Source organism: Panthera tigris, chromosome B3 (assembly GCF_018350195.1).
Source record: "Panthera tigris isolate Pti1 chromosome B3, P.tigris_Pti1_mat1.1, whole genome shotgun sequence".
NCBI classification, from domain to species: domain Eukaryota; kingdom Metazoa; phylum Chordata; class Mammalia; order Carnivora; family Felidae; genus Panthera; species Panthera tigris.
Window position 1 is genome coordinate 32439470 of NC_056665.1, and position 22480 is coordinate 32461949.

General features: G+C 42.9%; 1 protein-coding gene across 1 annotated transcript in view; it reads left to right on the forward strand.

Annotated features, from left to right (window-relative positions):
• Positions 1-22480, forward strand: part of NPTN (neuroplastin) — a 74800-nt gene that overhangs the window by 38777 nt on the left and 13543 nt on the right. The window contains exons 4-6 of the mRNA XM_042989209.1: positions 4976-5147; positions 8780-8874; positions 21315-21448. Of these exons, the coding sequence (XP_042845143.1) occupies positions 4976-5147; positions 8780-8874; positions 21315-21448 (401 nt within the window). The remainder of the gene's footprint in view (positions 1-4975; positions 5148-8779; positions 8875-21314; positions 21449-22480) is intronic.

The following is a 22480-nucleotide window of genomic DNA, read 5'->3' on the forward strand; positions in this document are numbered from 1 at the left end:
AGTGCAGGGCCAGCAACGACCCCAAGAGGAATGACTTGAGGCAAAACCCCTCCATAACATGGATTCGAGCCCAGGCCACCATAAGCGTCCTTCAGAGTGAGTCCAGCACCCTACAGTAGTAGTACTGTAGTCATTAGAGGTGGCCCAATGACCCTTCCCTTCTGCTTCCTTTCCCTCTTCCCCAGTATGATCGCTCACCCCACCCCTTGTCTTCGTTTTTTCAAACCCACGACCCTTCTGGTTGTAGTGTATAAAAACATCTGTGGCAACTTTTTTTTTCTTTGCCGTCCTTTCTACCTCCCTCATCCCCCAACCCTTCTCTGTGTCTTTCTCCTCAGGAACAAAGAATTTGGGGAAATCCGTGCCTGTCCAAAATCATCTGCATTGGGAAGAGGTGGGGAGGGAGAACTGGGGAGGCTCAGAAAACCACCTAAAACTCACAAGACCAGGCAGTTAAACCAGGGTAGTAGTGTTGAATTGTTTCTTTCCCTCCCCTTTAATTTTGTAGTAGGTTTCCTGCTATCCTTTTGCTGATTTATTCTCTGGTGCCTTTTTATTTTTGTTTCTCTCCCCAGTCTAACTACTTTTTATTTCTTCTGTTCATCTGTTTGAAGCTCTCTGAATAGCTGCCTTCACCTCTATGATTTTAAGTTTGTGTCTGCCCAGCTTCTTCCCTCACTGTGACTTGGTGTCATCCTGTTCTGTGATGGGAATGTCGCCATAGGTGCGGTGTGATGGTGTGTTTTGGTTGTTGGGTGGCATGTAAGCTTGGGTATTTCCATAGTTCCAGCTCTTTTTCTTTTCTAAAACAGTGGCACGTGCTTCTCTGATAACAGCCCTGCACTACAGCAGCACACTCCTTACTGGTCCTGCCCATCCAGTCTCCTGTTCTTTTAAAAGCAGTAGTCTGAGATTTGCTCCATGTGTCTTGCTGTTAGGCACCAGGTGACACAAGCTGCAAAGTATTTTTTTTTTAAACCCCATCATGCTGTTTCAGAGTCAGAGTTGCATCTGCTTCCTGTTCACAGATAGTTTGACTCTGATGACTGACTGTTGGCACAGTGCTCCTCTTCCCAGAAGCTGGCAACCCTAGAAATAGTTTGGAAGCCATTCACACTGGCCTTTTCTTGTGTTTTGAAAAAAGAAGAAACTAAAGTCCAACTAAGTGATGAGGGAAAGCTAAGCGGCTGGCTTAGAATTCTTCTCTTCATCTGTTGTGTCAGGTATAAGTAAGACATTAGGCACAGGGACTTTTGTGGCCACCTCTCTTTCTAGCAAGTGTCTTGCTACTTGTATAGAGGCAAGGAGAGGGAGGGAAAAGCCACCACAGAGCCAGTGCTCCTGGCCAGGAAGAGTTCTAGCCCCACATCTGACCTGATTGTAATTGAGGGAGCATACTTTACTTAATGGAATGATCCTCTGGAGTTTTCACCTTCTCTTTTAAGAACTCAGACCTGTAGCCAGTTCTGGCTTAAAGAACTGATTGATTTAGAAAGAGTAAGTAAAAATAGTAAGAACACATTCATGAGGAATTTGGTAGTAACACAGGGATTAATAGGATATGGGCCCTGAATCTATCTATATACTAAATATAGAAGATAGCAAGTTAGTTGTCTGTCCTTCATAGTTCCTTAGAAGATGCTTATGGAGAGAAGAGGCCTTCGGGAAGAGGTAGGAGAGGCTGCTGCAGCTGGCACTGTTCAATCAGAGAACCTGCTTCTGGAAAGGGGAAAAGAAAACCTTGTCTATGTGAAAATGAGGAATATTAACCCAGCGATTTTCCTTTTATTTAACAATTTTTCCCTTGCACGCTTCCTTCTCCTGCCCCCCTGCTCCTTTCCTTATAAAAGCAGAATTACCCAAATGGCCACAAAGACCTGCAGAAGTTTGTAGGCATGGACTGGGCTGGGCATTTGGTATTTGTACTTCCAGGAGCTTGACTCAAGTAGACTCATAGTTAAGAGGTCATGTCTTGGGGCTAGAAGAAGATGAGTCTTTGGGGTACTTACTACCAATCCTGAGAATACATAACATTTCTCCAGTTTACTTGGAAATAAACTTCCTAACTTAGAAGTGTCTGCATGTGGTTGAACCAAACCCTGGTTCAGTCTCATCCCAGACTTCCCCATCAATCAGTTAATTCTAGTTAACTGTTTTAGAGAGCCATCCTGCTGATGCTACTTTTAAAAAACACCCTGAATTCACTCTAATTGGATTTTATGATCTTAGCATCCCAAGGACATTTGCCTCCAGGAGGAGGTTGAAGTCTTCTAAAATGACTCCTTGACAGTATTTCCCCCCAGAACTCCTTGAGTAAAATAAGACAGGATGAGAAATATGCCCAGTTTTTAGGGTATCTCCCTGGCCATAGCATGTTCTACACATGTGTGACGGTGAGGGTAGGGGTCTCCCATCCACTGCTTCTCTGTAGGAGTTAGTGGCAGGGAAAAATTTTGGGGCTTCTCCTAAATGTTCATCTCTCTTGGACTTTCATGGGCATTGCTGGGCCACAGAAACAAAAGCTCCACCTTCATCCTGGTGCAGAATGCAGATGTGGCACCATGGCCAAGGAGCTTGGGTTAGCACTGGTTTCCATATACAGCGATCATCGGAGGGAGGTACCACACCCTACAACCTTCCTATGGTGCAGAATCATATTTAAACCTATTTAAATTATCCACTTGCTCCCAGCTGACTCTCTCCTGGATCTTTAACACTTAAGGGGAAAAGTGCTTTCCTTTGCCTTCCAAGAATTCTTGGCAGAAAGTCTACCAGGTTGCTCTCATCAACTTCTTAATCTCCCTGAGCTGCAGTGGGCATTTGCATCGTCACAGGTAAGAGTAGCATTTATTTTGGCCTCCTTGTGTTTAAACATCTAGAAGCTCTTGGCCTCATTCTCAGAGTTTACCCTTTCTCAGTGCAGTCTGAGAAGAAGAACCAGGAGAGTCCCAAATGGGACAGGAAATAAAATTGGATAATAAAAATTTAGTAAAAACCTAAAAGTGTGTTTGGGTTTTAATGTTGCCTTTATATTTTTAATTTCTGTGGAGTACTGGTTCTCTCTCTCTCTTTTTTTTTTTTTTTGTTTTTTTGTTTTTGCTTGGTTTTGATTTTTCTTGGAATTGTGGTGCTTTCTGCTGATGGTGTGTGTGCGCCTTCCGTTGCAGGGTTTGCAGCCGTTCTGCTCGACTTAAAGGCCCAGGGATTTGGCTTCTGTCCAGTGTGTTTTGGAAACCATGGGACACCACTGCGCTAACGTGTTTACATGCATCTGCTTCTGTCTTAGTGGCTGCTATGCCTCCATTATCTGTACATAGAGACCCTGTTTGATGTCACCAGTAAGGATCAGTGCTGAATGGAAGATAACCATTATCCTTTTGCCAGAGTCAGAAAATAGTGAGAGGCAATTTAATTGAAGAAACTTGAGGATTTGCTTTATTTGCCACAGTGTTCTTTGATACGAGTCTACAGTCAGAAATGTTGCATTGATTAGGAGGTCCTTGGGCATTATGTTTTTCAAGTGTCCCATGACTGCTCCATACTATCCTCCTCCCTGCACAGTGAACAAAGTTTAGTTCCAGTGAAGGGAGAGAGTTCTGTCCTCAAGAGTTAAGAGTCAGCACTATACTGCGTAAAATGGTGTTAGGTTGCTGCTACAGAGTTGCCAGGCTCAGGGAAATGGGAAGCTAGTCAAGAATTTCTGAGAAAAAGTGGAAAAAGGATAAAAGAGGAAGAAATACCTCTAATGGTGGATGGGAAAAGTTTAGACTTTACCTGAAAATGTTTAAGTGTGGGAAGAGATTAGAGATAAGTAACAACAACAAAAAGACAGCAAACAAACATCTTGACTTTCATATAGTGGTGGAATTCAAAGGGCTTTAAGGATGAACCTTCCAGGAATGACAGAGTGTGCCTTACAGAATTTCTGCTCAATGTGTTCTAATATTTGGGTCAAATAGGTTATTTTTGTAGATTCTAAACTAATGACCCCAGGTTATCTAAGCCCAGGATAGAACCAGAAGATGAAGTATGTAACTTGCTGTACGGTGGAAAGTGTGTGGGGGCATTTGGGGCCGGGAAAGGGAGGCAGAGGTAGAGAATTCAGTCAGATGTGTGTTCTAGGCCCAGCTTTGCCACTAATAATAATTATGGCCTTGAACAAGCCATTTTCTGTCTCTAGCTCTTCAAGAGTGGGGTTTAGTGAACTCTAAGGGCCTCTCCGCTCTAAAATGTTTACAGCCCATGATACCAACACATACTGCATTCTAGTTATATTATCTCCACAGTGGAATGTGTTTAAACAGGAATTCTGAAAAGGTTTTGTTTTGGGAATAAATATGGGCTGGAGAGAAGAACTGTGATGATTCCTTAAGAATTTTCCCGTGGCATATTTTGGAAAATACAATAGACTTCTGGCAGGAAATTTGCTTTTAAGGATCTACACTTTTTCTGCATAACTAATGGCCATGGCTGATTTGCCATAGGTTTATCAGAATTAAATGTGGGAAAAGCCATACATGTATTATCTAATTATAGAAATTACTGTTCCAAGGCCTAGTGACTCCATAGGGAGTTTATTAGTTATATAAATGATACTGCCTTTGTCTTCAGAACTGCAAGGTGGAGCCTGGTTTTCTAATTGAAGCTGAATTGGTTGGTGGTTCTTATATCATAAAACCGTGGTGTTAAAAGTGTAAGTGGATTGTTGCCAGTATAAGTACCCATAATACTCCCATTCTTTTCACGTCTAGGCCAACTGGTCTTCAGGCTGTTGTCTGCGCTAGTGGTCATTTGCTTATAATCATTGTTTTTCCTTTCTTGACTTCCTCCAAACTGGTAGAGTGAAATTCCTCATGTGGTCCTGTCTGCCCTCCCTCTTCTTCTAGTCTCCCTATCCTACCCCATCCAATTCTCAGGCCAGGGCTACAGAGAACAGAAGGCTGTGGCTCCCTATCACTGTGCACTCTTATTACAGAGCCACGGATTGTCACCAGTGAAGAGGTCATTCTTCGAGACAGCCCTGTTCTCCCCGTCACTCTGCAGTGTAACCTCACTTCCAGCTCTCACACCCTTACATACAGCTACTGGACAAAGAATGGGGTAGAGCTGACTGCCACTCGCAAGAATGCCAGCAACATGGAATACAGGTGAGAGGGACTAACAGCTCCTAGGAAGATGGGAGGGAGCAGTGAACTTACTATGGACATTCATAATCCATAATTATGTTACGTAGGAGACACATAAGATATATATGGTCCTTCTCTGGAGAGTCTAATCCAGTGTGTCTGGGGTGAGGCCCAGGAACCTATTAAAGATTTCCGACGGAGTCCAATGAATAGCTAGGCTTGAGAGCTCTAGGTGTTCCCCTCATTATGATAATAGAGAAACGGAGGGCATAAGGTGTGATTTGCTCAGGGTAACCATGCTAGTCAGTAGGAAAGTCAGAACTTGAATGCAGGTCCCTTGACTTAAGTCAGTGCTTTGAGGAATCAGATTGAAATCTGCTTTAGGACTCTTAGAGCAAGAACACTGTAAGTGATCTTTCGCCATTGGGTAGAATTCCTAGTGAGTTACCTTTTAGGAGTGATTAATATGACCATAACCAGATCAAGACCGGTGGATATAGGGCTCTTTAGTGATCTGGAATAAGTTTAGTAGCCTGTAAACATCCTTTGATGAAAGGGGGGATATTTGCTGGCTGAAGTTAAGCTGGCACCCAAACATTTGGTGCTTTTTTTGTAATATCTAGAACACATGGCACCTCACCTTTCAGAATAGTTTGTGTTTAAAACCTAATCCCGAAAAGGATCGGCTAATCCTGTTTGGCAGGATTATGCAGTGAGAAGAAAGAGTGCACTCGAATGAGATCAGGAAGACTTGTGTACCCAGTAGTAGCAAGGACATTCTGCAGTATTTTGCAAAATTGAGATCTTTTCATACCCCTTATTTATGGACCCACATTAATTTCTGGATCCTCCTCCTTTTCTCAAGTGAGGAAGCTAAAACTCCAAGAGTAATGACTGTTTTCCAGGCCAAATACTGTATCTAGTAAATTACAGAAGCAAGGGTTGGTTCCAGGTCTTCTGACTTTCTAGAATCTAGGTCATTTTTTTTTTCCCCTGCCATTTTAGTGGCAAGCTAATCTGTCTCCACTGTAGTTTCTTCTCGTATTGAATTGGAAATATAGCCTCAGCTGTATTCTCATAGTTTGGAAAACGTTAATCAAATAGAAGTGTTTGGTGGAATGAAAGGCATATATATATTCCTGGTCTGTTTCTTAGTTTTACAAGTTTGTATTTTTTAACAACTCTTTCAAGGTACCAGACATCCAATTGTGTTTCTCTTGGGTCTTGTACTATGTCACCCATATAGATTTGAACTGTAACTATAAATTTGAGCCTGACTTTATAAAATGCTGCTCCTCCTGCTCCTCCTCCCTCTCCTCCCCCTCCTCCCCTTACTCCTCTTTCTCCTCCTTGCTCCTCCTCCTCCCCCTTGCTCCTCCTCCCCTTCTTCCCCTTCCTCTTCCTCCTCCTCCTCCTCCTCCTCCTCCTCCTCCTCCTCTTCTTCCTCTTTTTTCTTCTTCCTCTTAGTTTATTTGAAGCTCTCCAGGAGTGTTCTGCATTGTCCGTTTTTCAAGGAGTCTGTGTTCTCCCACATTTTGTGGGGGAAAAAAAAAAACAAAAACAGCCGATGAGCCCTTGAGCCACCTGTTAGCTTGGTCAGCCATGGAGCCAGTCTCAGACCCTGCTCCTGCTCAGCTGTAGGGGACATTTTCCATTTGCGTTGTTTCCCAGTAGCTAGTTGATGGGAATGTTGTAGGGAGATTTTGAGCCCATAGGCATGGGCTCAAGCTTGGGAGTCATCTTTCTAAGTCTTTTCAAGGAACTTAGAGTCAGTCTGAGCTCTGAAGATACAGCTGCTGCTCTTTCTCCAAACTGTGGAACATTTGCTAAGAGCAGCTGACTTGTGTCTGTTTTCCAGTTGGGAGGATATTGGTTTAAGAAGAGCCACTTGTATGAGGTTTAGAAGACTCTTGGCAGTTCCTCTTAGAATATTAGGTTGCCATGGGTATGCTGAGACAGTCCTGGGGATAGACTGTGTGTCTCTCCTCATCCGTGGTCTAGTAACCCGTATTTCTTTTTTGCGATTGAACAGTAAGGTGGATAAATATGTTCGGCCACTCAGTGGTCAAGGTTTCTCTGAGTTTTTCTCAGGCATTAACTAGTGCAGTGGAGCTTTCACCATTGCAAGTTCTCTGTTTTAACCACTGAGTAAAAGAGCAGGATCTGTATAATGGTTATCAGATGTGGATTTCTCTGTTTTCGGTAATTACACACCAGCCTTACTGCATATGTTTGGGGGTGTGTGTAGGCCATAGTGTGCTGAGCTGGTGTGAAGTTGGTCATTAGGGGCAAGACAGCTTGTTAAGGATCACCTTGTGAATTCAGAGGAAGTGCTGTTCTGGCCATACACACTTCCTACAGTCCTCCTTGTCCCTCTACTTACCTTGGTTGGGATCTCTGTACAGCTATGCACTCTGAATTTACATTCACTCCATCATTTACTCGTTTATTTATTCATCCCCCTGCTATATTCCAGCGAGGCCATGAGCTGGGTGTAGATCTGTTCACAAAATAAACAGTGCCTGTCCACATAGAACTTGTTCTGTTGGGAAACTAGACATTCATCAAACAATTGCATAAACATATAATTACATGTTGTGGTGAATGCTTGTGAAGAATGACATTGTAGTATTAGAGATAATATCATGGAGGGGATGTCACTTAGATTGGGGGGTAGGAAGAAGTGATGTGAGCCGAGACTGATGCAAAAGTAGGCTAAGATTGATGGGAACTATTCTCTGTAAAGGAACATCTCATGTCAAGGCTTTTTTTCTTTTTAACTTTTTTTTTTCTTAATGTTTATTATTTTTGAGAGAGAGAGAGAGGGAGACACAGAATCAGAAGCAGGCTCCATGCTCTGAGCTGTCAGCACAGAGCCTGATGCGGGGCTCGAACTCACAGACCACAAGATCATGACTTGAGCTGTAGTCTGCCGCCCAACCGACTGAGCCACCCAGGCGCCCTTTGTGTCAAGGTTTTGAGATAGGAACGAGTGTGACACGTTGAAAAACTGAAAAGAGCGCAGCAGGGCTAGAAAGTGGCTGAGGTGAGGGTACGACAGATTATGCAGTGCTGTGGAGTTTTAGCTGCACTTAAGCATTAAAAGTGCATTTGCCTCTCTGCGGTGGGTGCTGTGATGGCAGATTTTTTTTTTTTTTTTTTTTTTAAACTATCCCTTGGGTCCTGTTGGTGAGTAGACTTATTGAAAGGCATGCTACTGAAATACAGGGTGGGAAGAACAAGATGAGAAGAACAAGGGTCTTTAGGGAAACACAGAAAAAGGTTTGCTTTTTTCTGCTCTTATTTATTTGACTAGAACCACAAGGTGAGCAAAAAGTTTTTGGTGATGGCTCCATCCTCAATATCTAAATATAGTCCATAGTATTTTGTACAGCCCTCTATTTTGATTACTTGTCTAAGGTTAGAGACCATGTATCATTCTTTGTATTCTATCTTACTCCCAGTAAGGAGTAAAGCATTAATGTTTCATGGAGGGAGGCTTTTGCTTTTAGTTAGGAGGAGGGGAGTTGCATTCAGGGACACAGTTTGGAGAGGAGAGTCCCTGGTTACCCTCTTGATTCTTCTTTTGTTGTATATTTTGTTGTATATTTGTTCCCAGCTTCCTTACTTGATTTTTTTTCTCATCTCTGCAGGATCAATAAGCCGAGAGCTGAGGATTCAGGCGAATACCACTGTGTATATCACTTTGTCAGTGCTCCTAAAGCAAATGCCACCATTGAAGTGAAAGGTACAACCCAACAGAGGCTGCAGTGTGAGCCTCTCACTCTCCTTCTGAGACACTACCTTGCTCTGGACTCCCAGTCTTCAAGCTGTTCTTGTTCCCATTATGGGAGGCAATATAACATTATGGTAGGACTACAGGCTCAGGAGTTCAGTTGCCCAGGTTTAAATCCAAACCCCATCATCTGTTAGCTGTGTGACTATGGCAAGTTATTAGATTCTTTGTGCTCCTGTTTCCTCATTTGCAAAATCTACCTCGTGGGGTTGTAAGGAGGAATAAATAAGTTAATGTAGTAGTTTGAACCATATGAAATTGCTGTTTTTGTCTGGTAAAAGTTTGAATGTTGGCAGCTTCGTATGGTTCAACCTATGTAAATGTTTTCGAGCAAATAGTGCCGTACAAATATTATTACACAGATCTCCAATGGGCCAGAAGGATTTGGCAAAGTACAGTGTGCAGAGTGAACATAAACTATTTGTGGATAATTCATTAGAATTTTTTTTTAGTGTTTGTTTTATTTTTGAGAGAGAACAAGCGGGGGAGGGGCAGAGAGAAGGGGACAGCGGATCTGAAGTGGGCTTTGCGCTGACAGTAGCAAGCCGTGAGATCATGACCTGAGCTGAAGTTTGTTGCCACCCAAGTGCCCCATTCATTAGAATTTTAGTAGAAACTCTGGGTGCATGGCATCTTAAAGATGCAGCTGTAGCTAAAAGTTCCCAAAAGGGCCAAGAAAACTGTAAAAGTTGAAGCTACTTAACATCATGAATCCCAGCTTTCCTGTGTTATTTCAAAGAAGCAGCTGAGACCCAGAAAAGTACAGCCATGAACTCTGGCTCACAGAGTGGTTTGTGGCAGAGCTAGCATTAGAATCCAGATCTTGATTCTCAATCCCATGTTTATCCATTTTATAAAATGACCAGGGGGAGGTGGGGTTGCTGTTTGAGGTCAGACTGAAGAATTGAGGGTTTTTAAATTTTTTTCATGTTTAAAAAAAATTTTTTTTTAATGTTTTTATTTATTTTTGAGACAGAGACAGAGCATGAGCAGGGGAGGGGCAGAGAGAGGGGGAGACACAGAATCTGAAGTGGGCTCCAGGCTCTCTGAGCTGTTAGCACAGAGTCCGACGCGGGGCTCGAACTCACTAGCTATGAGATCATGACCTGAGCTGAAGTCGGACGCTCAACCGACTGAGCCACCCAGGTGCCCCAGATTTTTTTCAGTCTTTATTTTGCTCAGGAAGGATACGGATTTGTTCTTCAAATCCTTGGGTGATCCTTAGCAGCTGGAGGGATAAATTTAGTAAATGGGAAGGTCCTATAATAGCAAGTATCAGATCTTTCTTAAAATATTTAGAAGACTAGAAATTCAGATTAAAGAAAGGCTTAGATTCCAAGTTTCAATGATCTGTTATTAAATGAAAGTAGTGTCTTGGTGACCCAGCCCTAATTTGTAAGTTGACGTAAGGACAGCCAGTGTCTCTTCCAGCTGCCACGTTGAATTCTAAATGCCTGAAAGGGTTTAGTCACGATGGCCTGGTAGTAGTCCACACCGGCCAGAGAATGTGGGCTTTGATTAATTCAGGGCTTTTCTTGGAGGGATCTGGGTTTATCTCTGTTTTTGAAGGATGGCACATTTGTTCAACATGAGGATGAAGGTGTGAGAAGTCGCTTTTTCTCTAAGCCTGCCATGTATCTTTCCTCACCTGGGTGAGCTGGCCTGCATGGGGAGATGTTTTACTCCTCCACGAGAGACCAGAGGCCCTGCAGCATTCCAGGCTGAGCCTTTGGCACAGCGTCCAAGTGTGGAGGTAGCAGGATGGGCGAGGGAGGGAAAGTGGTGTGTGTAGTTAGCCACCCTCCCCAAACCTAAAGGATGGTTACATGCAGTTCCTAGTCCTGGCTTCCCTGTGATAGTGCTGATTGGGCTCTAATGATTTCTAGCAGCACTTTCAGGAGTAGAGACAGAGGAGGTTTCCCATTGGCTTGGCTGCTTGAGAGGTGGGCTTCAGTGGCCCCTGAGGCAGCATCTTTCCTCACATTGTCTTTAGCAGATAGGAGGTAGTGGGCTGGGGGGCAGAGAATGGGAGGCTGCAGGCAGGAGTGATTTCAGAGGAAGTTAAAACATTCCATGGCATCTTATCGTGACTGCGCGAGATGTGTGCTGTTGCATTTTACTGACAACAGCTCTGCGAGGAAGATTGGGCAGGTGGTGCTATCCTGGTTTTAGGAGTAGACCTTAAGAAAACTCTCTTTCATAGAATCCTAAGCATATGCTGTGATTAGCTTGGACAGATATGTTAGTCTCTCAAGAAAATTCACAGGGAATTCCAGTCTTTCTCCTTTCTGTCCCCTAATACCTGGATAGAAGACAGGTGAACATTTAATGTCTTATAGGTGATCCTTAGTTTAGTATGGAAAAGACTGAACATTTGAGTTTTTCTGTTTAGCTTCAAAAAGATTTGCTATAGGCCCAGGATCATATTCTTTAAAAAAAAATTTTTTTTAATGTTTGTTTATTTTTGAGAGAGAGACAGTGCAAGTAGGGGAGGAGCAGAGAGAGAGGGAGACACAGAATCTGAAGCAGGTTCCAGGCTCTGAGCTGTCAGCACAGAGCCTGATGTGGGGCTCGAACCCATGAACTGTAAGATCATGACCTGAGCCAAAGTTAGATGCTTAACCGACTGAGCCACCTAGGCACCCCTAAAGTTTATTTATTTATTTTCGAGAGAGAGAGAGAAAGAGAGTGAGTGAGTGGGGGAGGGGCAGAGAGAGAGGGGAGAGAGAGAATCCCAAGTAGACTCTGCACTGTCAGCACAAAGCCCGACTCGGGCCTGAATTCACGACTCATGAAGTAGTGACCTGAGCTGAAATCCAGAGTCAGACACTTAATTGACTAAGCCACCCCAGGTGGTTAAGCCACCCTGGGGGTGCCCCAGGATCATATTCTAAGCTAGGTGGTTGTGGTTGCCAACCCAATGCCTTGCATTGAGAGAGAGGGAGGGAGGGAGATGGAAAGAGAGAAGGAGCCAAGGTGGGAGGGAGAGGGAAAGAGAGAGAGAGAGAGAGAGAGGTTGATTGATTCCCAAAGCATTTTCATATAAACTCTGGTTTTATTTCCTTGGTGCCTCTATGGTGGGTAAGAGACAGTTACCTTTTTATAGCTATAAAGACTTGAAAAATCTGAGTAATACAGGTAAGAGGTGGTTGTACTCGAGAGAGATTTAAGGAACATGAGTGACCTCTGTTGAAAGGAGTCTCTTGAGCGTCTTCTTTGTGGTTTAACTAACTCGGCGTGTCAGGGCAATAGAATTTACACCAGACAGATCTCTTCAGCACCTGTTCTGCACTCAGTCCTTTTCTTCCCCATTTGGCTTTTATTGCATTTCAGCACCTCCTCCCTGGGGTGTTGTTTGGGCTCAGCACTGTGGGGAGTGAAGGGTTTATACTAGGCCAGAACTGGGCACTGTGCAGCAGATCAGCACATGTTGAGTTACTTGTGTGCAAGAGAAAAGAAGGCTGCAGGAATCCGAGGGAGGGGTGTGTGTCCTGGAACAGCCCTGAGGTGGCAATGTTTTCCACCTTAGTCTGTCAAGAAAGGAATTTTGAGGATGGTAATATCTACGTGTAGTAGGGAAGGCCCTGCGTCTGAAGTAGGGTTTTTTTCTTTCACTTTTTTTTTTCTCAAAGGCCAAGAATGAGGCACAGTGTAAACAGGAAGATACTGTTACTGTTTAGGATTACATTTCTTAGGTATCTAGCAGGTGACCTGAGCAGATGCTGGAGGTGAAAGATGGAGCAGGGCTGGCCAGGGGAGAGGAAACAGCAATGACTAGACCTTAGTGGGACCTCTGCCCCATAGCCCAGCCTCTCTGGGGATCCACTTAGATAACTCTGGGGAGGCATCTCTTTCCCCAGCTTTTCGACTCTTCAAGGTTTATGTCTTCCAGAGAGTCCACAGCTCATTACAGAGCATTTGTGATTGGATAAGTATTGAACTTTCTATTCCTGTAATTCTTTAACCTTTCTAACTCTTACTCTCTCCCTCTTCCCCTTTCTTCCTTTTCTAAAATTAAAAAGTGCTCATAAAAAAAACCACATAAAAATGTCTGTGAAATCTGCAAAAAGGAAGAAATCCCTCTCATGACTCCTAAACCCCATCCTCTTTGTTCAGTTATTTTGATTAATCCAAGAAACAAGGAAATGGAATTTTATTCTGTTTTTAGAAAAAGATTTTGGTGGTCATCAAATCCTCTGCAACAAACATGCTACTGCCTCTTGTGAAAGGTACATCCCAGCCCTACGAAGGTCTGGGTCTCGGGTCTCATCAGGCTCATTATCTCTTCCTGCTCACTGGGCACTGCGGGTGAGTTTCAGTCTTTTGGGGGTACCAGAGCTAAGACTGATCTTGTTTTTCCCTCCATACTTCTTAGTTTTTTTGTATTTTAATATTATGACTAAATGCTAGGATCTCTTTAAGTAACCTTGTCTGGCATCCCTGTTTCCTCCTCTGTTGTGTGGCCTTACAAATGATATATTACAGTTCAGACTGGCCGAGATGGACCTCATGGTGATGACACCGAATATCATTAAGAGTAATAATACATATCTTTCATCTGTATGGCCCTTTAGCATGCAGATTGTTCTCATGGTTATTTATTTGTTTGATAGGCAGCTAGTTTGGTAGGTGAGGACGCTTAGAGGTTGTGACATCCTTAGGTCAGAGCTGATGGCAAAGCTGGTTCTGACTCAGAATTGAAAAGTCTTCGAGAGCAAAATAATAATAATACCTTGAAGCTTCTAGAACACTTTGAGCATCAACTTCAGCCCAGATAACCATACCTATACTTTCTTTTCATGGTGCTACCCTGGCCTTCATTAATAAGAATAAGAATGGCTAACATTGCACATTAACTGTATGCCAGGCGCCATTCTGGGTGCACTGCTGTTTCTGTCCTCCCAGTAGTCTTCACAACTTTTGGATGGAAATGCTGTTGTTATTCCTACTTTCCAGGGGAGAAAATGGAGACTCAAGGGAATTAGATGACTTAACTGGTGTGGCAGGTAAAGAGTGGAACGTGGGTTCTCACCTGTGCTCCTGAACACTAAGCCATGTTACTGTGTGCAGCATGTAACAGTTAGAAGGCCTTGGACTGAGAGTTAGAGGAATCAGATTCTGATCCTGCCCTGCCATTAAACTTGCTGTGGCCCTAACCGTTTGCTCTCCTACCTTGGGCCTCAGCTTCCACAAGCATGTGATGAAGCAGGATGAGATAGATGGTCTTGGAGGTCCTGTAAGGCTCCAGCAGTCTGTAGTTCCCTTATATGGATACAAATGAGAGGTTGGGTTATTAAAGGAAAATGATCTCTAAGCTTCTTTTCCTCATGGTAGCGCCTGTGTCACCTTCTCAACTTTGAGAATGTCACCTCAGTGTTCCCCATACTTCCACTCATCTCCCTGTCTTAGGGGACACTCCTTCTTACAGTCGCCTTGTCTCAAACACTGGTGCGAGGAAGGGTATGAAAGCAGTGGTTCTCAAACTTGATTTAATGTGTAGGCAATGTGGTCTGATATCAGGCTTTATTAAGAGCATTCCGGGTGATTATAGCATATAGCCAAGGTTAGAATCATGGTCTTAGAGGAGACTTCAGTTACTACCCACTCAGTGCTCTCTCCTGAAGGAAAGGGAAAAGCCTCATCTGCTGAAGGCAGCACAAGTCCCAGACTGCTTTAATCTTTACAGTTGATGATGAATCTACTCTGTGTAGAGAAGGCTTATTGAGCCACAAGCCAGCATCCTTGCTTCCATCCTGACCAGTCTCGTATTGCTTCTTGGGCTTAGCCCTTGGCTTAACAGTAAATCTTTTTTTTTTTTTTTTTTTTTTTTAAGTGTTTATTTTTGAAAGAGAGAGGGAGACACAGAATCTGAAGCAGTCTCCAGGCTCTGAGCTGTCAGCACAGAGCCGGATGCGGGGCTCAAACCCATGAACCCTGAAATCATGACCTGAGCCGAAGTCGGACACTTAACCGACTGAGCCACCCAGGTGCCCCAACAGTAAATCTTGCTGTTATCTCTGCCTTCTTCAGCCAAGCCTCTTAATTTTGCCTACAGCAAGATGAGGTGTCTTTGGGATCTGATAGGCTACATAAAGGAAGCAATGAGATCATCATATGGAATAGTATGTTTACTTAGAAACAGGCTACTCATTGACACCTTTAAGGATAGAGTTTCTTTGAAAATGAGTTGTGAGGTTATGAATTTGCTTTGAAAAGTGAGCACCAAAGAAGCAGTCTATGTAAGAAACTCCATACCATGACCCCTTTCTCGGCTCTGTCGTGCTTAACTGTATTTAACATCAGCTTCAGGTGAACATAACTCCATTGCCTAAGTGGACACTTTCTACAGCCACCAGTCTGACAGAGAAGCTGGACGCTCTGCTCTGAGTGTAGGCTGGTCAGGCAACAGAAGGTATTGAGGAGCATGAGGTTGTTCTCACCCACAGACCCAGATAATGAAATTGGGTTGGGTGTTGATGGGGAACTAAGACTCTTTTGGAGCCCCTGTATTGCCATTCATTAGGATACTGGAAGGATATCTATCCATTATCTAATTTCATTAGAGTATGTGACTAATGAAGGGAGAGAGCCAGTTAATTCCCAAGTGGGTCTGTGAGCTCTTTAAAAGTCTCTCTCGGGGCGCCTGGGTGGTGCAGTCGGTTAAGCGTCTGACTTCGGCTCAGGTCACAATCTCGCGGTCTGTGAGTTCGAGCCCTGCGTCGGGCTCTGGGCTGATGGCTCAGAGCCTGGAGCCTGCTTCCGATTCTGTGTCTCCCTCTCTCTCTGCCCCTCCCCCGTTCATGCTCTGTCTCTCTCTGTCTCAAAAATAAAAATAAAACGTTAAAAAAAAAAAATTTAAAGTCTCTCTCTTCCTCCTTGCCTCCCTGAGAGGGCAAAGGGAAGTAAGGTATTTGTGTCAGACTCCTCAGACCTACCTTCAGACCAGCAGATCCTGGTTAAGCAGTTCCTTATTTACGTGGCAAGCCCACAGAAGATAAGGCATGTTAACTAATATAAGTAAATAGGCCATTAATAAAAATTTGTCCAGTATCTGACCTGATTAAACCTTACTGGAGTTACAAGCACAAGTCCTGTTTGTGTCGGCAAACAGAGAACATAATAATCAGCATCTCTTTGATGTCTTAGAACTCAAAGGCCAGAGTCTAAGCCTAGCCTTTCCTTTCCCTGACTACTAATAGGTCAATTTAAATGTTTATTTTTGACCCCGAGCTCTAGTTGATACAGAGATATAACTTAATCCTCACAAGACCTCTGTGAGGTATGTGAATATTACTATTTTACAAAAGTGAGTAATGAAACTTAAATGACTTAAAGGACTTTAAATGATCCGCCTTAGGTTACTCAGTTGGTGAGTAGTAGTCTCATTAGAGCCTAAATTCCTCTGACTTAAAGTCCAAAGCTTTTTTACTTATGTTATAGTGTATGGAGTAAACTGTGACAGGTAAATCAGTCCACTACAGATCTGGAATGTTCCAGTACCTCTACAAGCAAAGATAACACTTGGACAGTTTGTTATGCATGTTGTAAAGCATACTGTATATTTTTATTTTTATGGACTCTGTTCTAGTTTGGTTTATTTCCCTTCTGTATGTAAAGTTCAAAAAGCATAGCCTCTGGATCAACCCTGAATTTGTTTCTAGCTTTACTGTTAACTAGCAGTGTAATTTTAGATGTTAAATAACTTTTCCAAACTTGAGTTTTCTTTTATGTAAATGGGGTAATATTTTCTTTCTTCATTGGGTTGTTAAATGACCCCCCAAACTTAGTGGCTTAAAACAAGAAACTCTTACTACCTCATAGTTTCTGTGAGTCAGGAATTAGGGAGCAGATTAGTGGGGGTGACTGCAAGCAGCAGTCTTCTGAAAGCTCGACTGGCACTGGAGGATCTGTGTCCTCAGTGGCTGCCTCACATGGCTGCTGTTGGTCAATTCCTCACTGTGTGGGCCTTTTCCACAGGCTGTTTGAGTGGCCTCCCAGTATGACAGCTAACCTGCCCCAGATTGTGTGATCGAGAGAGAGCAAGGAGAAAGCCACACTGGCTTTGTGAACTATCCAAAGTTGCATACCTTTATTTCTGCTTTACTTCATTCATGAGAATTGTGCCACTAAGTCCAGCCCACGCTCAAGGGGAGGGAGCTATTACACTTCACCTTTTGAAGGGAAGAACATCAAAGAATTTGGAGACTATTTAAAAACCACCATGGGTGGACGCTGAGCCCTAAGGGCCCCTCTGCTCTCTGACCAGTGCTTTACATGTGCTCTGAGAGCCTGGTTTCATTTCTTGCTTTGGTTCCACTGTCTTGTTTAGCTGGTAGGACAAGAACAGGCTTGCTTTCTTTTTGTCCCCCTCCCCAACATTTTTTTTTTTTTTTACTATTTGACTATGGTTGACATAAAATGTTACATTAGCTTCAGATATACAACTTTGTGATTTGACAAGTTTGTGCATCATGCTATGTTCACAAGTGTGGCCACCAACTGAGGAATGTGATTTTTGATTGAGCAGTTACCATAAAGGAAAGAGAGAAGTGAAAAAACTTTTCATTGACCCAGAGGCTAAAGTGATAGTTGTTATAATCACTCCCTTAAGGATAGAGTGATGTGGCTTAATTTTCTCTCTGCTCATAATACTAGTGACACTCCCACCATCCTAAGGGTGAATAATCAGGGCTTCACTCAGTATTCTTTGCTAAGCTGAGGAGAAAGCAACAGATCTAACCATTGAAAACTCTTTCCTGTAGGTTTATTCTATGTAAATATGACCAATGAAGTGTGATGGGGTAGCTAAGTTCCTAGATAATCTCTGTGCATAGTAGCCTTTAAGGCATGTTCACATCTATAAATAGAAGCCACTGTAGAACACCAAGGTAGATGAATGAAAAGGAGAAGTAGTGTTCTCCTAAACACCAAGGTAGGAGTGAAGACCATCCCCATCTCTCTCCTCAGGTCTTGGCCTTCTAGTCTGCATCCTTTCAGAATATTGACTTTTTTTTTCTTTTCAAATTTTTATGTAAATTCTAGTTAACATACAGTGCAATATTGATTTCAGGAGTAGGACTCCATGATTCATCACTTATATACAACACTCAGTGCTCATAATAAGTGCCCTCCTTAATACACATCACTTATCTAAGCCCATCCCCTACCCACCTCCATCAACCCTCTGTTTGTTGTCTATCTTTAAGAGTCTCTTATGGTTTATTTCCATCTCTCTTCTTCCCCCCCACCATATGTTTATGTGTTTTGTTTCTTAAATTCCACATGCGTGAAATCATATGGTATTTGTCTTTCTCTGACTTATTTTGCAAATGGCAAGATTTCATTCTTTTAGGTGGCTGAGTAATATTCCAGTGCGTGCGTGTGTGTGTGTGTGTGTGTAAATATCATGTCTTCTGTATCCATTCATCAATTGATGGACACTTGGGCTCTCTCCATGGTTTGGCTATTGTTGATAATGCTGCAGTAAACATCAGGGTGCATGTACCCCTTAGAACCTGTATCTTTTTATCCTTTGGGTAAATACCTGGTAGTGCAATTGCTGGACCATAGGATAGTTCTATTTTTAACTTTTTGAGGAACCTCCATACTGTGCTCCAGAGTGGCTGCACCAGTTTGCACAGAATAGTGACTTTCTTGGAGGCCATGGTGCCATAAACCAGATCGACTTTTAGCCTTCTGGGTGGTTCTAATGTGTAACCTTGAGATGAGTCCCCAAGGTAAAAGCTGATGGTACTGAATTCACAGTACTATTGGAATTAGTTAGTTAACTGGGCTAGAGTGGGTATTCTCTGTGGGTCAAAGGAAAATGGAAAAATATGTCACACATAAGCTGATTTCTAAAATTTATATCTTCACCCTAGACTACTCCTCTGGGCTTCAGACTTGATACTCAGCTGTCTACTTGACAACTTCACTTGGAGGTTAAAGACGTATCTTAAGCTTAACATGTCCTCAACTTTGAACTCCTGGTTTTTACCACAGCCATTGCTCCATTCCTAAACAAAAACAAAACAAAAGCAAGCCAACAAAAAACTACCTGGTTCTTCTGTAGTCTTATCTTAGTAACTGGCAACTCCATTCTTATAATTCTTCAAGCCAGAAACCTTTGAGTCATCCTTGACTTTCTTCCTCACATCCCACATCCATTCCATTAACAAATACCTTAACTCAACCTATAAAATGTATCGGAATCTCTTTCACTGCTACCGCCCTCATCCAAACCACCCTCTCCTTTGCCTGGATTACTCTAATAGCTCCCTTAAATAAATGGTCTTGATTGCACATAGTCATCTACATAGTAGCCAGAGGAAGCCTGTTAAAACATGCAGATCATTTTATACCTATGTTTGATATTTACCAGTGGCTTCCCAGCTGACTCAGAGTAAATGCCAAAGTCCTTTCAGTGGCCTGCAAAGTCCTATTCAATCTGGGCTCCATTCACTCTGATTTCATCTCCTACCATCTTTGCCTTGCTTACTGTGTTTCAGCCAAACTCCTCCATGCCGTTCCTTGTACATAACAAGTGCACCTGTGCCTCAAGGCTTTTTGTCTTTTATTTGGAGTGTTCTTCCCACAGATACAGGAGTGTGCTCCTCCCTTAGTGTTCTTCATGACTGTGCGAAAATGCACCTCAGTAGAAAGACCTTCCCCCACTAGTCAGTGATGTATCTGGCATGTGGTGGGTGCTCAACAAGTCTTTGTCAGATGAATGAAATACAACTAGAAGCAAAATGTGGTAGTCCTGCTTGCTGTGTCTCCCCATGATGGTGTTTTACTTAGTGTATTGCCTTGGAGCTTGCTCCTTGGAGGACTTAAGATGTTCTTCACTCTTTACTGACTGAAGAAAGCTCTGAGAAAGGGGGACAGGGGGAGCAGTAGGTCTGAGCAGTAACCAAGTGGCTTTGGGAGAAATCTGGTGACATGGCAGTAAGATGGAGCCAGCCTGGCCCACTCCCTTCTGCAGTGAGGAAGTCTACCTGGAAAAACAAAAAGGCATTTCCTTTAAAACCTCCTCTTTAGATAGAAAACACCACACACTGTGTAGTACTGAGCAGGTTTCAGTTTGGCTGGCAGTGGTGATAGAGACAGCTTGGGACCTCATTCATTCCATTTCTGTCCAGGTGCCTCTGGAGGTGGCCTTGGAAGCACAGTCTGAGAAGTAGCAGAACTTTGGATTTGTTTTAAGCCAAGAAAAAACAGGCTGTTTTGAGGGGGAACATGGGATAAGCCCATGATATAATACAATTGTACAGGCTTTTATAGTTGCAAAGTGAGTGTTTTAAATCTTTCCTACCCAAGGCCCCTGGATGTAGGCAGGGGCTAGGATTATCTCCATTTGATAATGGGTGTAGAAATGAAGCACAGAATAATTAAAGAATTAGCAAAACTTGAATTTGGACCAGACCTGTTGATTTCTCTTTCCTGTCTTGGCCAACTGCGTGACATCTGGCCTACTTTGAGTTTTATTGCTTTCACATTACTTACTGTAACTGGTGAGGTATGGTAGAAAATATTGTCAAGATCAAAGGAGGCTAAATTCAAAGAATTAGCCCCCATCTCAGGCTTCCTGGATCCTTGAAACTTATCTAATTTTTAAACCACAGGTGCTGTCTATTTCTTCCTAAGTGATCCCTTAAAGCAGAGAAGACCAGCAGCGTCTAACATGTCTAGAAATTCCCCCAAGATTGGGTTTATTGAGATTACTGCAAATCAGGTGTACAGGTCAGATTCTTAAACTGTTAATAAAATCTCTTGGGACACTGGTTGAATTTCCTGTTTATTCGTTTCTTGTGAAGACGGATTTGCTGGATTCCCTCTTTCCTGGAAGAGCCTTGCCCATTGATAGTCATCAGATAGCTTCTCCAGGCATTCATTATTTTTATATACCTTGCAATCTTTGACTTGATTTTAAATGTTTGACCTTAGAGATCTCTCATTTCCTTAAGGGAATATATGACATTTGATATAATCCATAATTGTTATTAGTTCAGGCATGAAAAAACCATGACTGGAAGAGGAGATGATAATAGCTTCTGTTTGCATTTTTTTTTTTTTTTAAAGGATGTTTTAATTTAGGGCAGTTGAGCCTATGCCCCCTCTTCCAGGAGGTTAGAGAGCCACCTGTATTAATAGCAGAACTTCACATATAGCAATCCTGGTATCTGCTTTGGCTGCTTTGGTGGGTGGGAGGTAGGGCATGGTTTGATTCCATTGCTCTGTTCTGACCTGAAATGCATGTTATCAAAGATAAATATGAGGACGGGCCTAAAGATTGGCTATCTTAGAAGCAGGGCTCTGAGTCAGTAGGTGGGGCCTTTGTATCCTCTTCAGAATAGCTTCCCATGATAACTGTTCAACACTCTTTCTCACAGCTGCTCCTGACATCACTGGCCACAAACGGAGCGAGAACAAGAATGAAGGGCAAGATGCCATGATGTATTGCAAATCAGTTGGCTACCCGCACCCAGAGTGGATCTGGCGCAAGAAGGAGAATGGTATGCCCATGGTGAGTAGGAGGCAGCCCTGATTCTCTATACCTGGGTCTCCGTGGTTGCTGGAGTTTCTCCTGGGGAGGTCCAGACATCTGGACCAGTTTCTGCAACCCCTGCCATAATGGCATGGCCCCAGTTACCCTTTCTAGTCATGAATGTTATGAATCTGGAGGTCACTGACAGTCTCTGTCCAGCACTGGAATCCCTACATGATCTGTTAGAGCTGTTTGTCTACTAAGCGATTTGACTGGTTTGCCTTCAAGACAAGAAGCTGAAAGAGCTAATCCCAATCTTAAACTTTTTTTTATTATTCTAGTGCATCTGTCCTAAAGAAAATATTGTTCTTGGTGTAGTCTTAACATACCTTTCTTGTTTTTTGGAAAGACAAGGCAATGAGGGCAATTACTAGTATATGCCTGGGACACAGAAAGTACTGATTAGGAATTGGGGCAACATGATGAGCCTCAGGAGCAGCCTTAGACATTGGAAATCTGACAGTATCTGCTCCAGAAAAGGTCAAAGAAGACATCTTTTTCAATCTGTGGGATGATTCTTGATGGTGTTGGGGGAGTCAAATATTTGTTAGACTCTCATTCTCTCTCTGATTTCGTGACATTTGTCCAGTCTCTTTTTCTGTGAGAGGGTGTCATACATTCCTCCTCTCCTGAGGCCTTGCATGCCCAGCACTGTACTTTTCAGGCATCCTCTTTGTCAATCATCAGAATCAGAAGGGACCCTGGAGATAATCTAATCTGCTTCTTCAGAAAGGTTGCATTATTAACCAAGGTGAATTAGTGACAAAACCAAGGAAGGGTCAAATCCATTTTTTTTAAATTTCCAGTCCATAATTCTTCCCACTCTAGGATCTCTCAATAATGATATGTCAAGTGGTGGTAAGGACTCTGACATTAACAATGATGACTAGATTTCAGAAACCCACTAATAAGGGGTCGTGATGAGGAAGGGAGAGGTTATTTTCAGAGCAGGCCCTGAAAAGTCAACAAAATATTTAATTCTCTAAAGTGCTGGCAAGCAAATGCCCATTT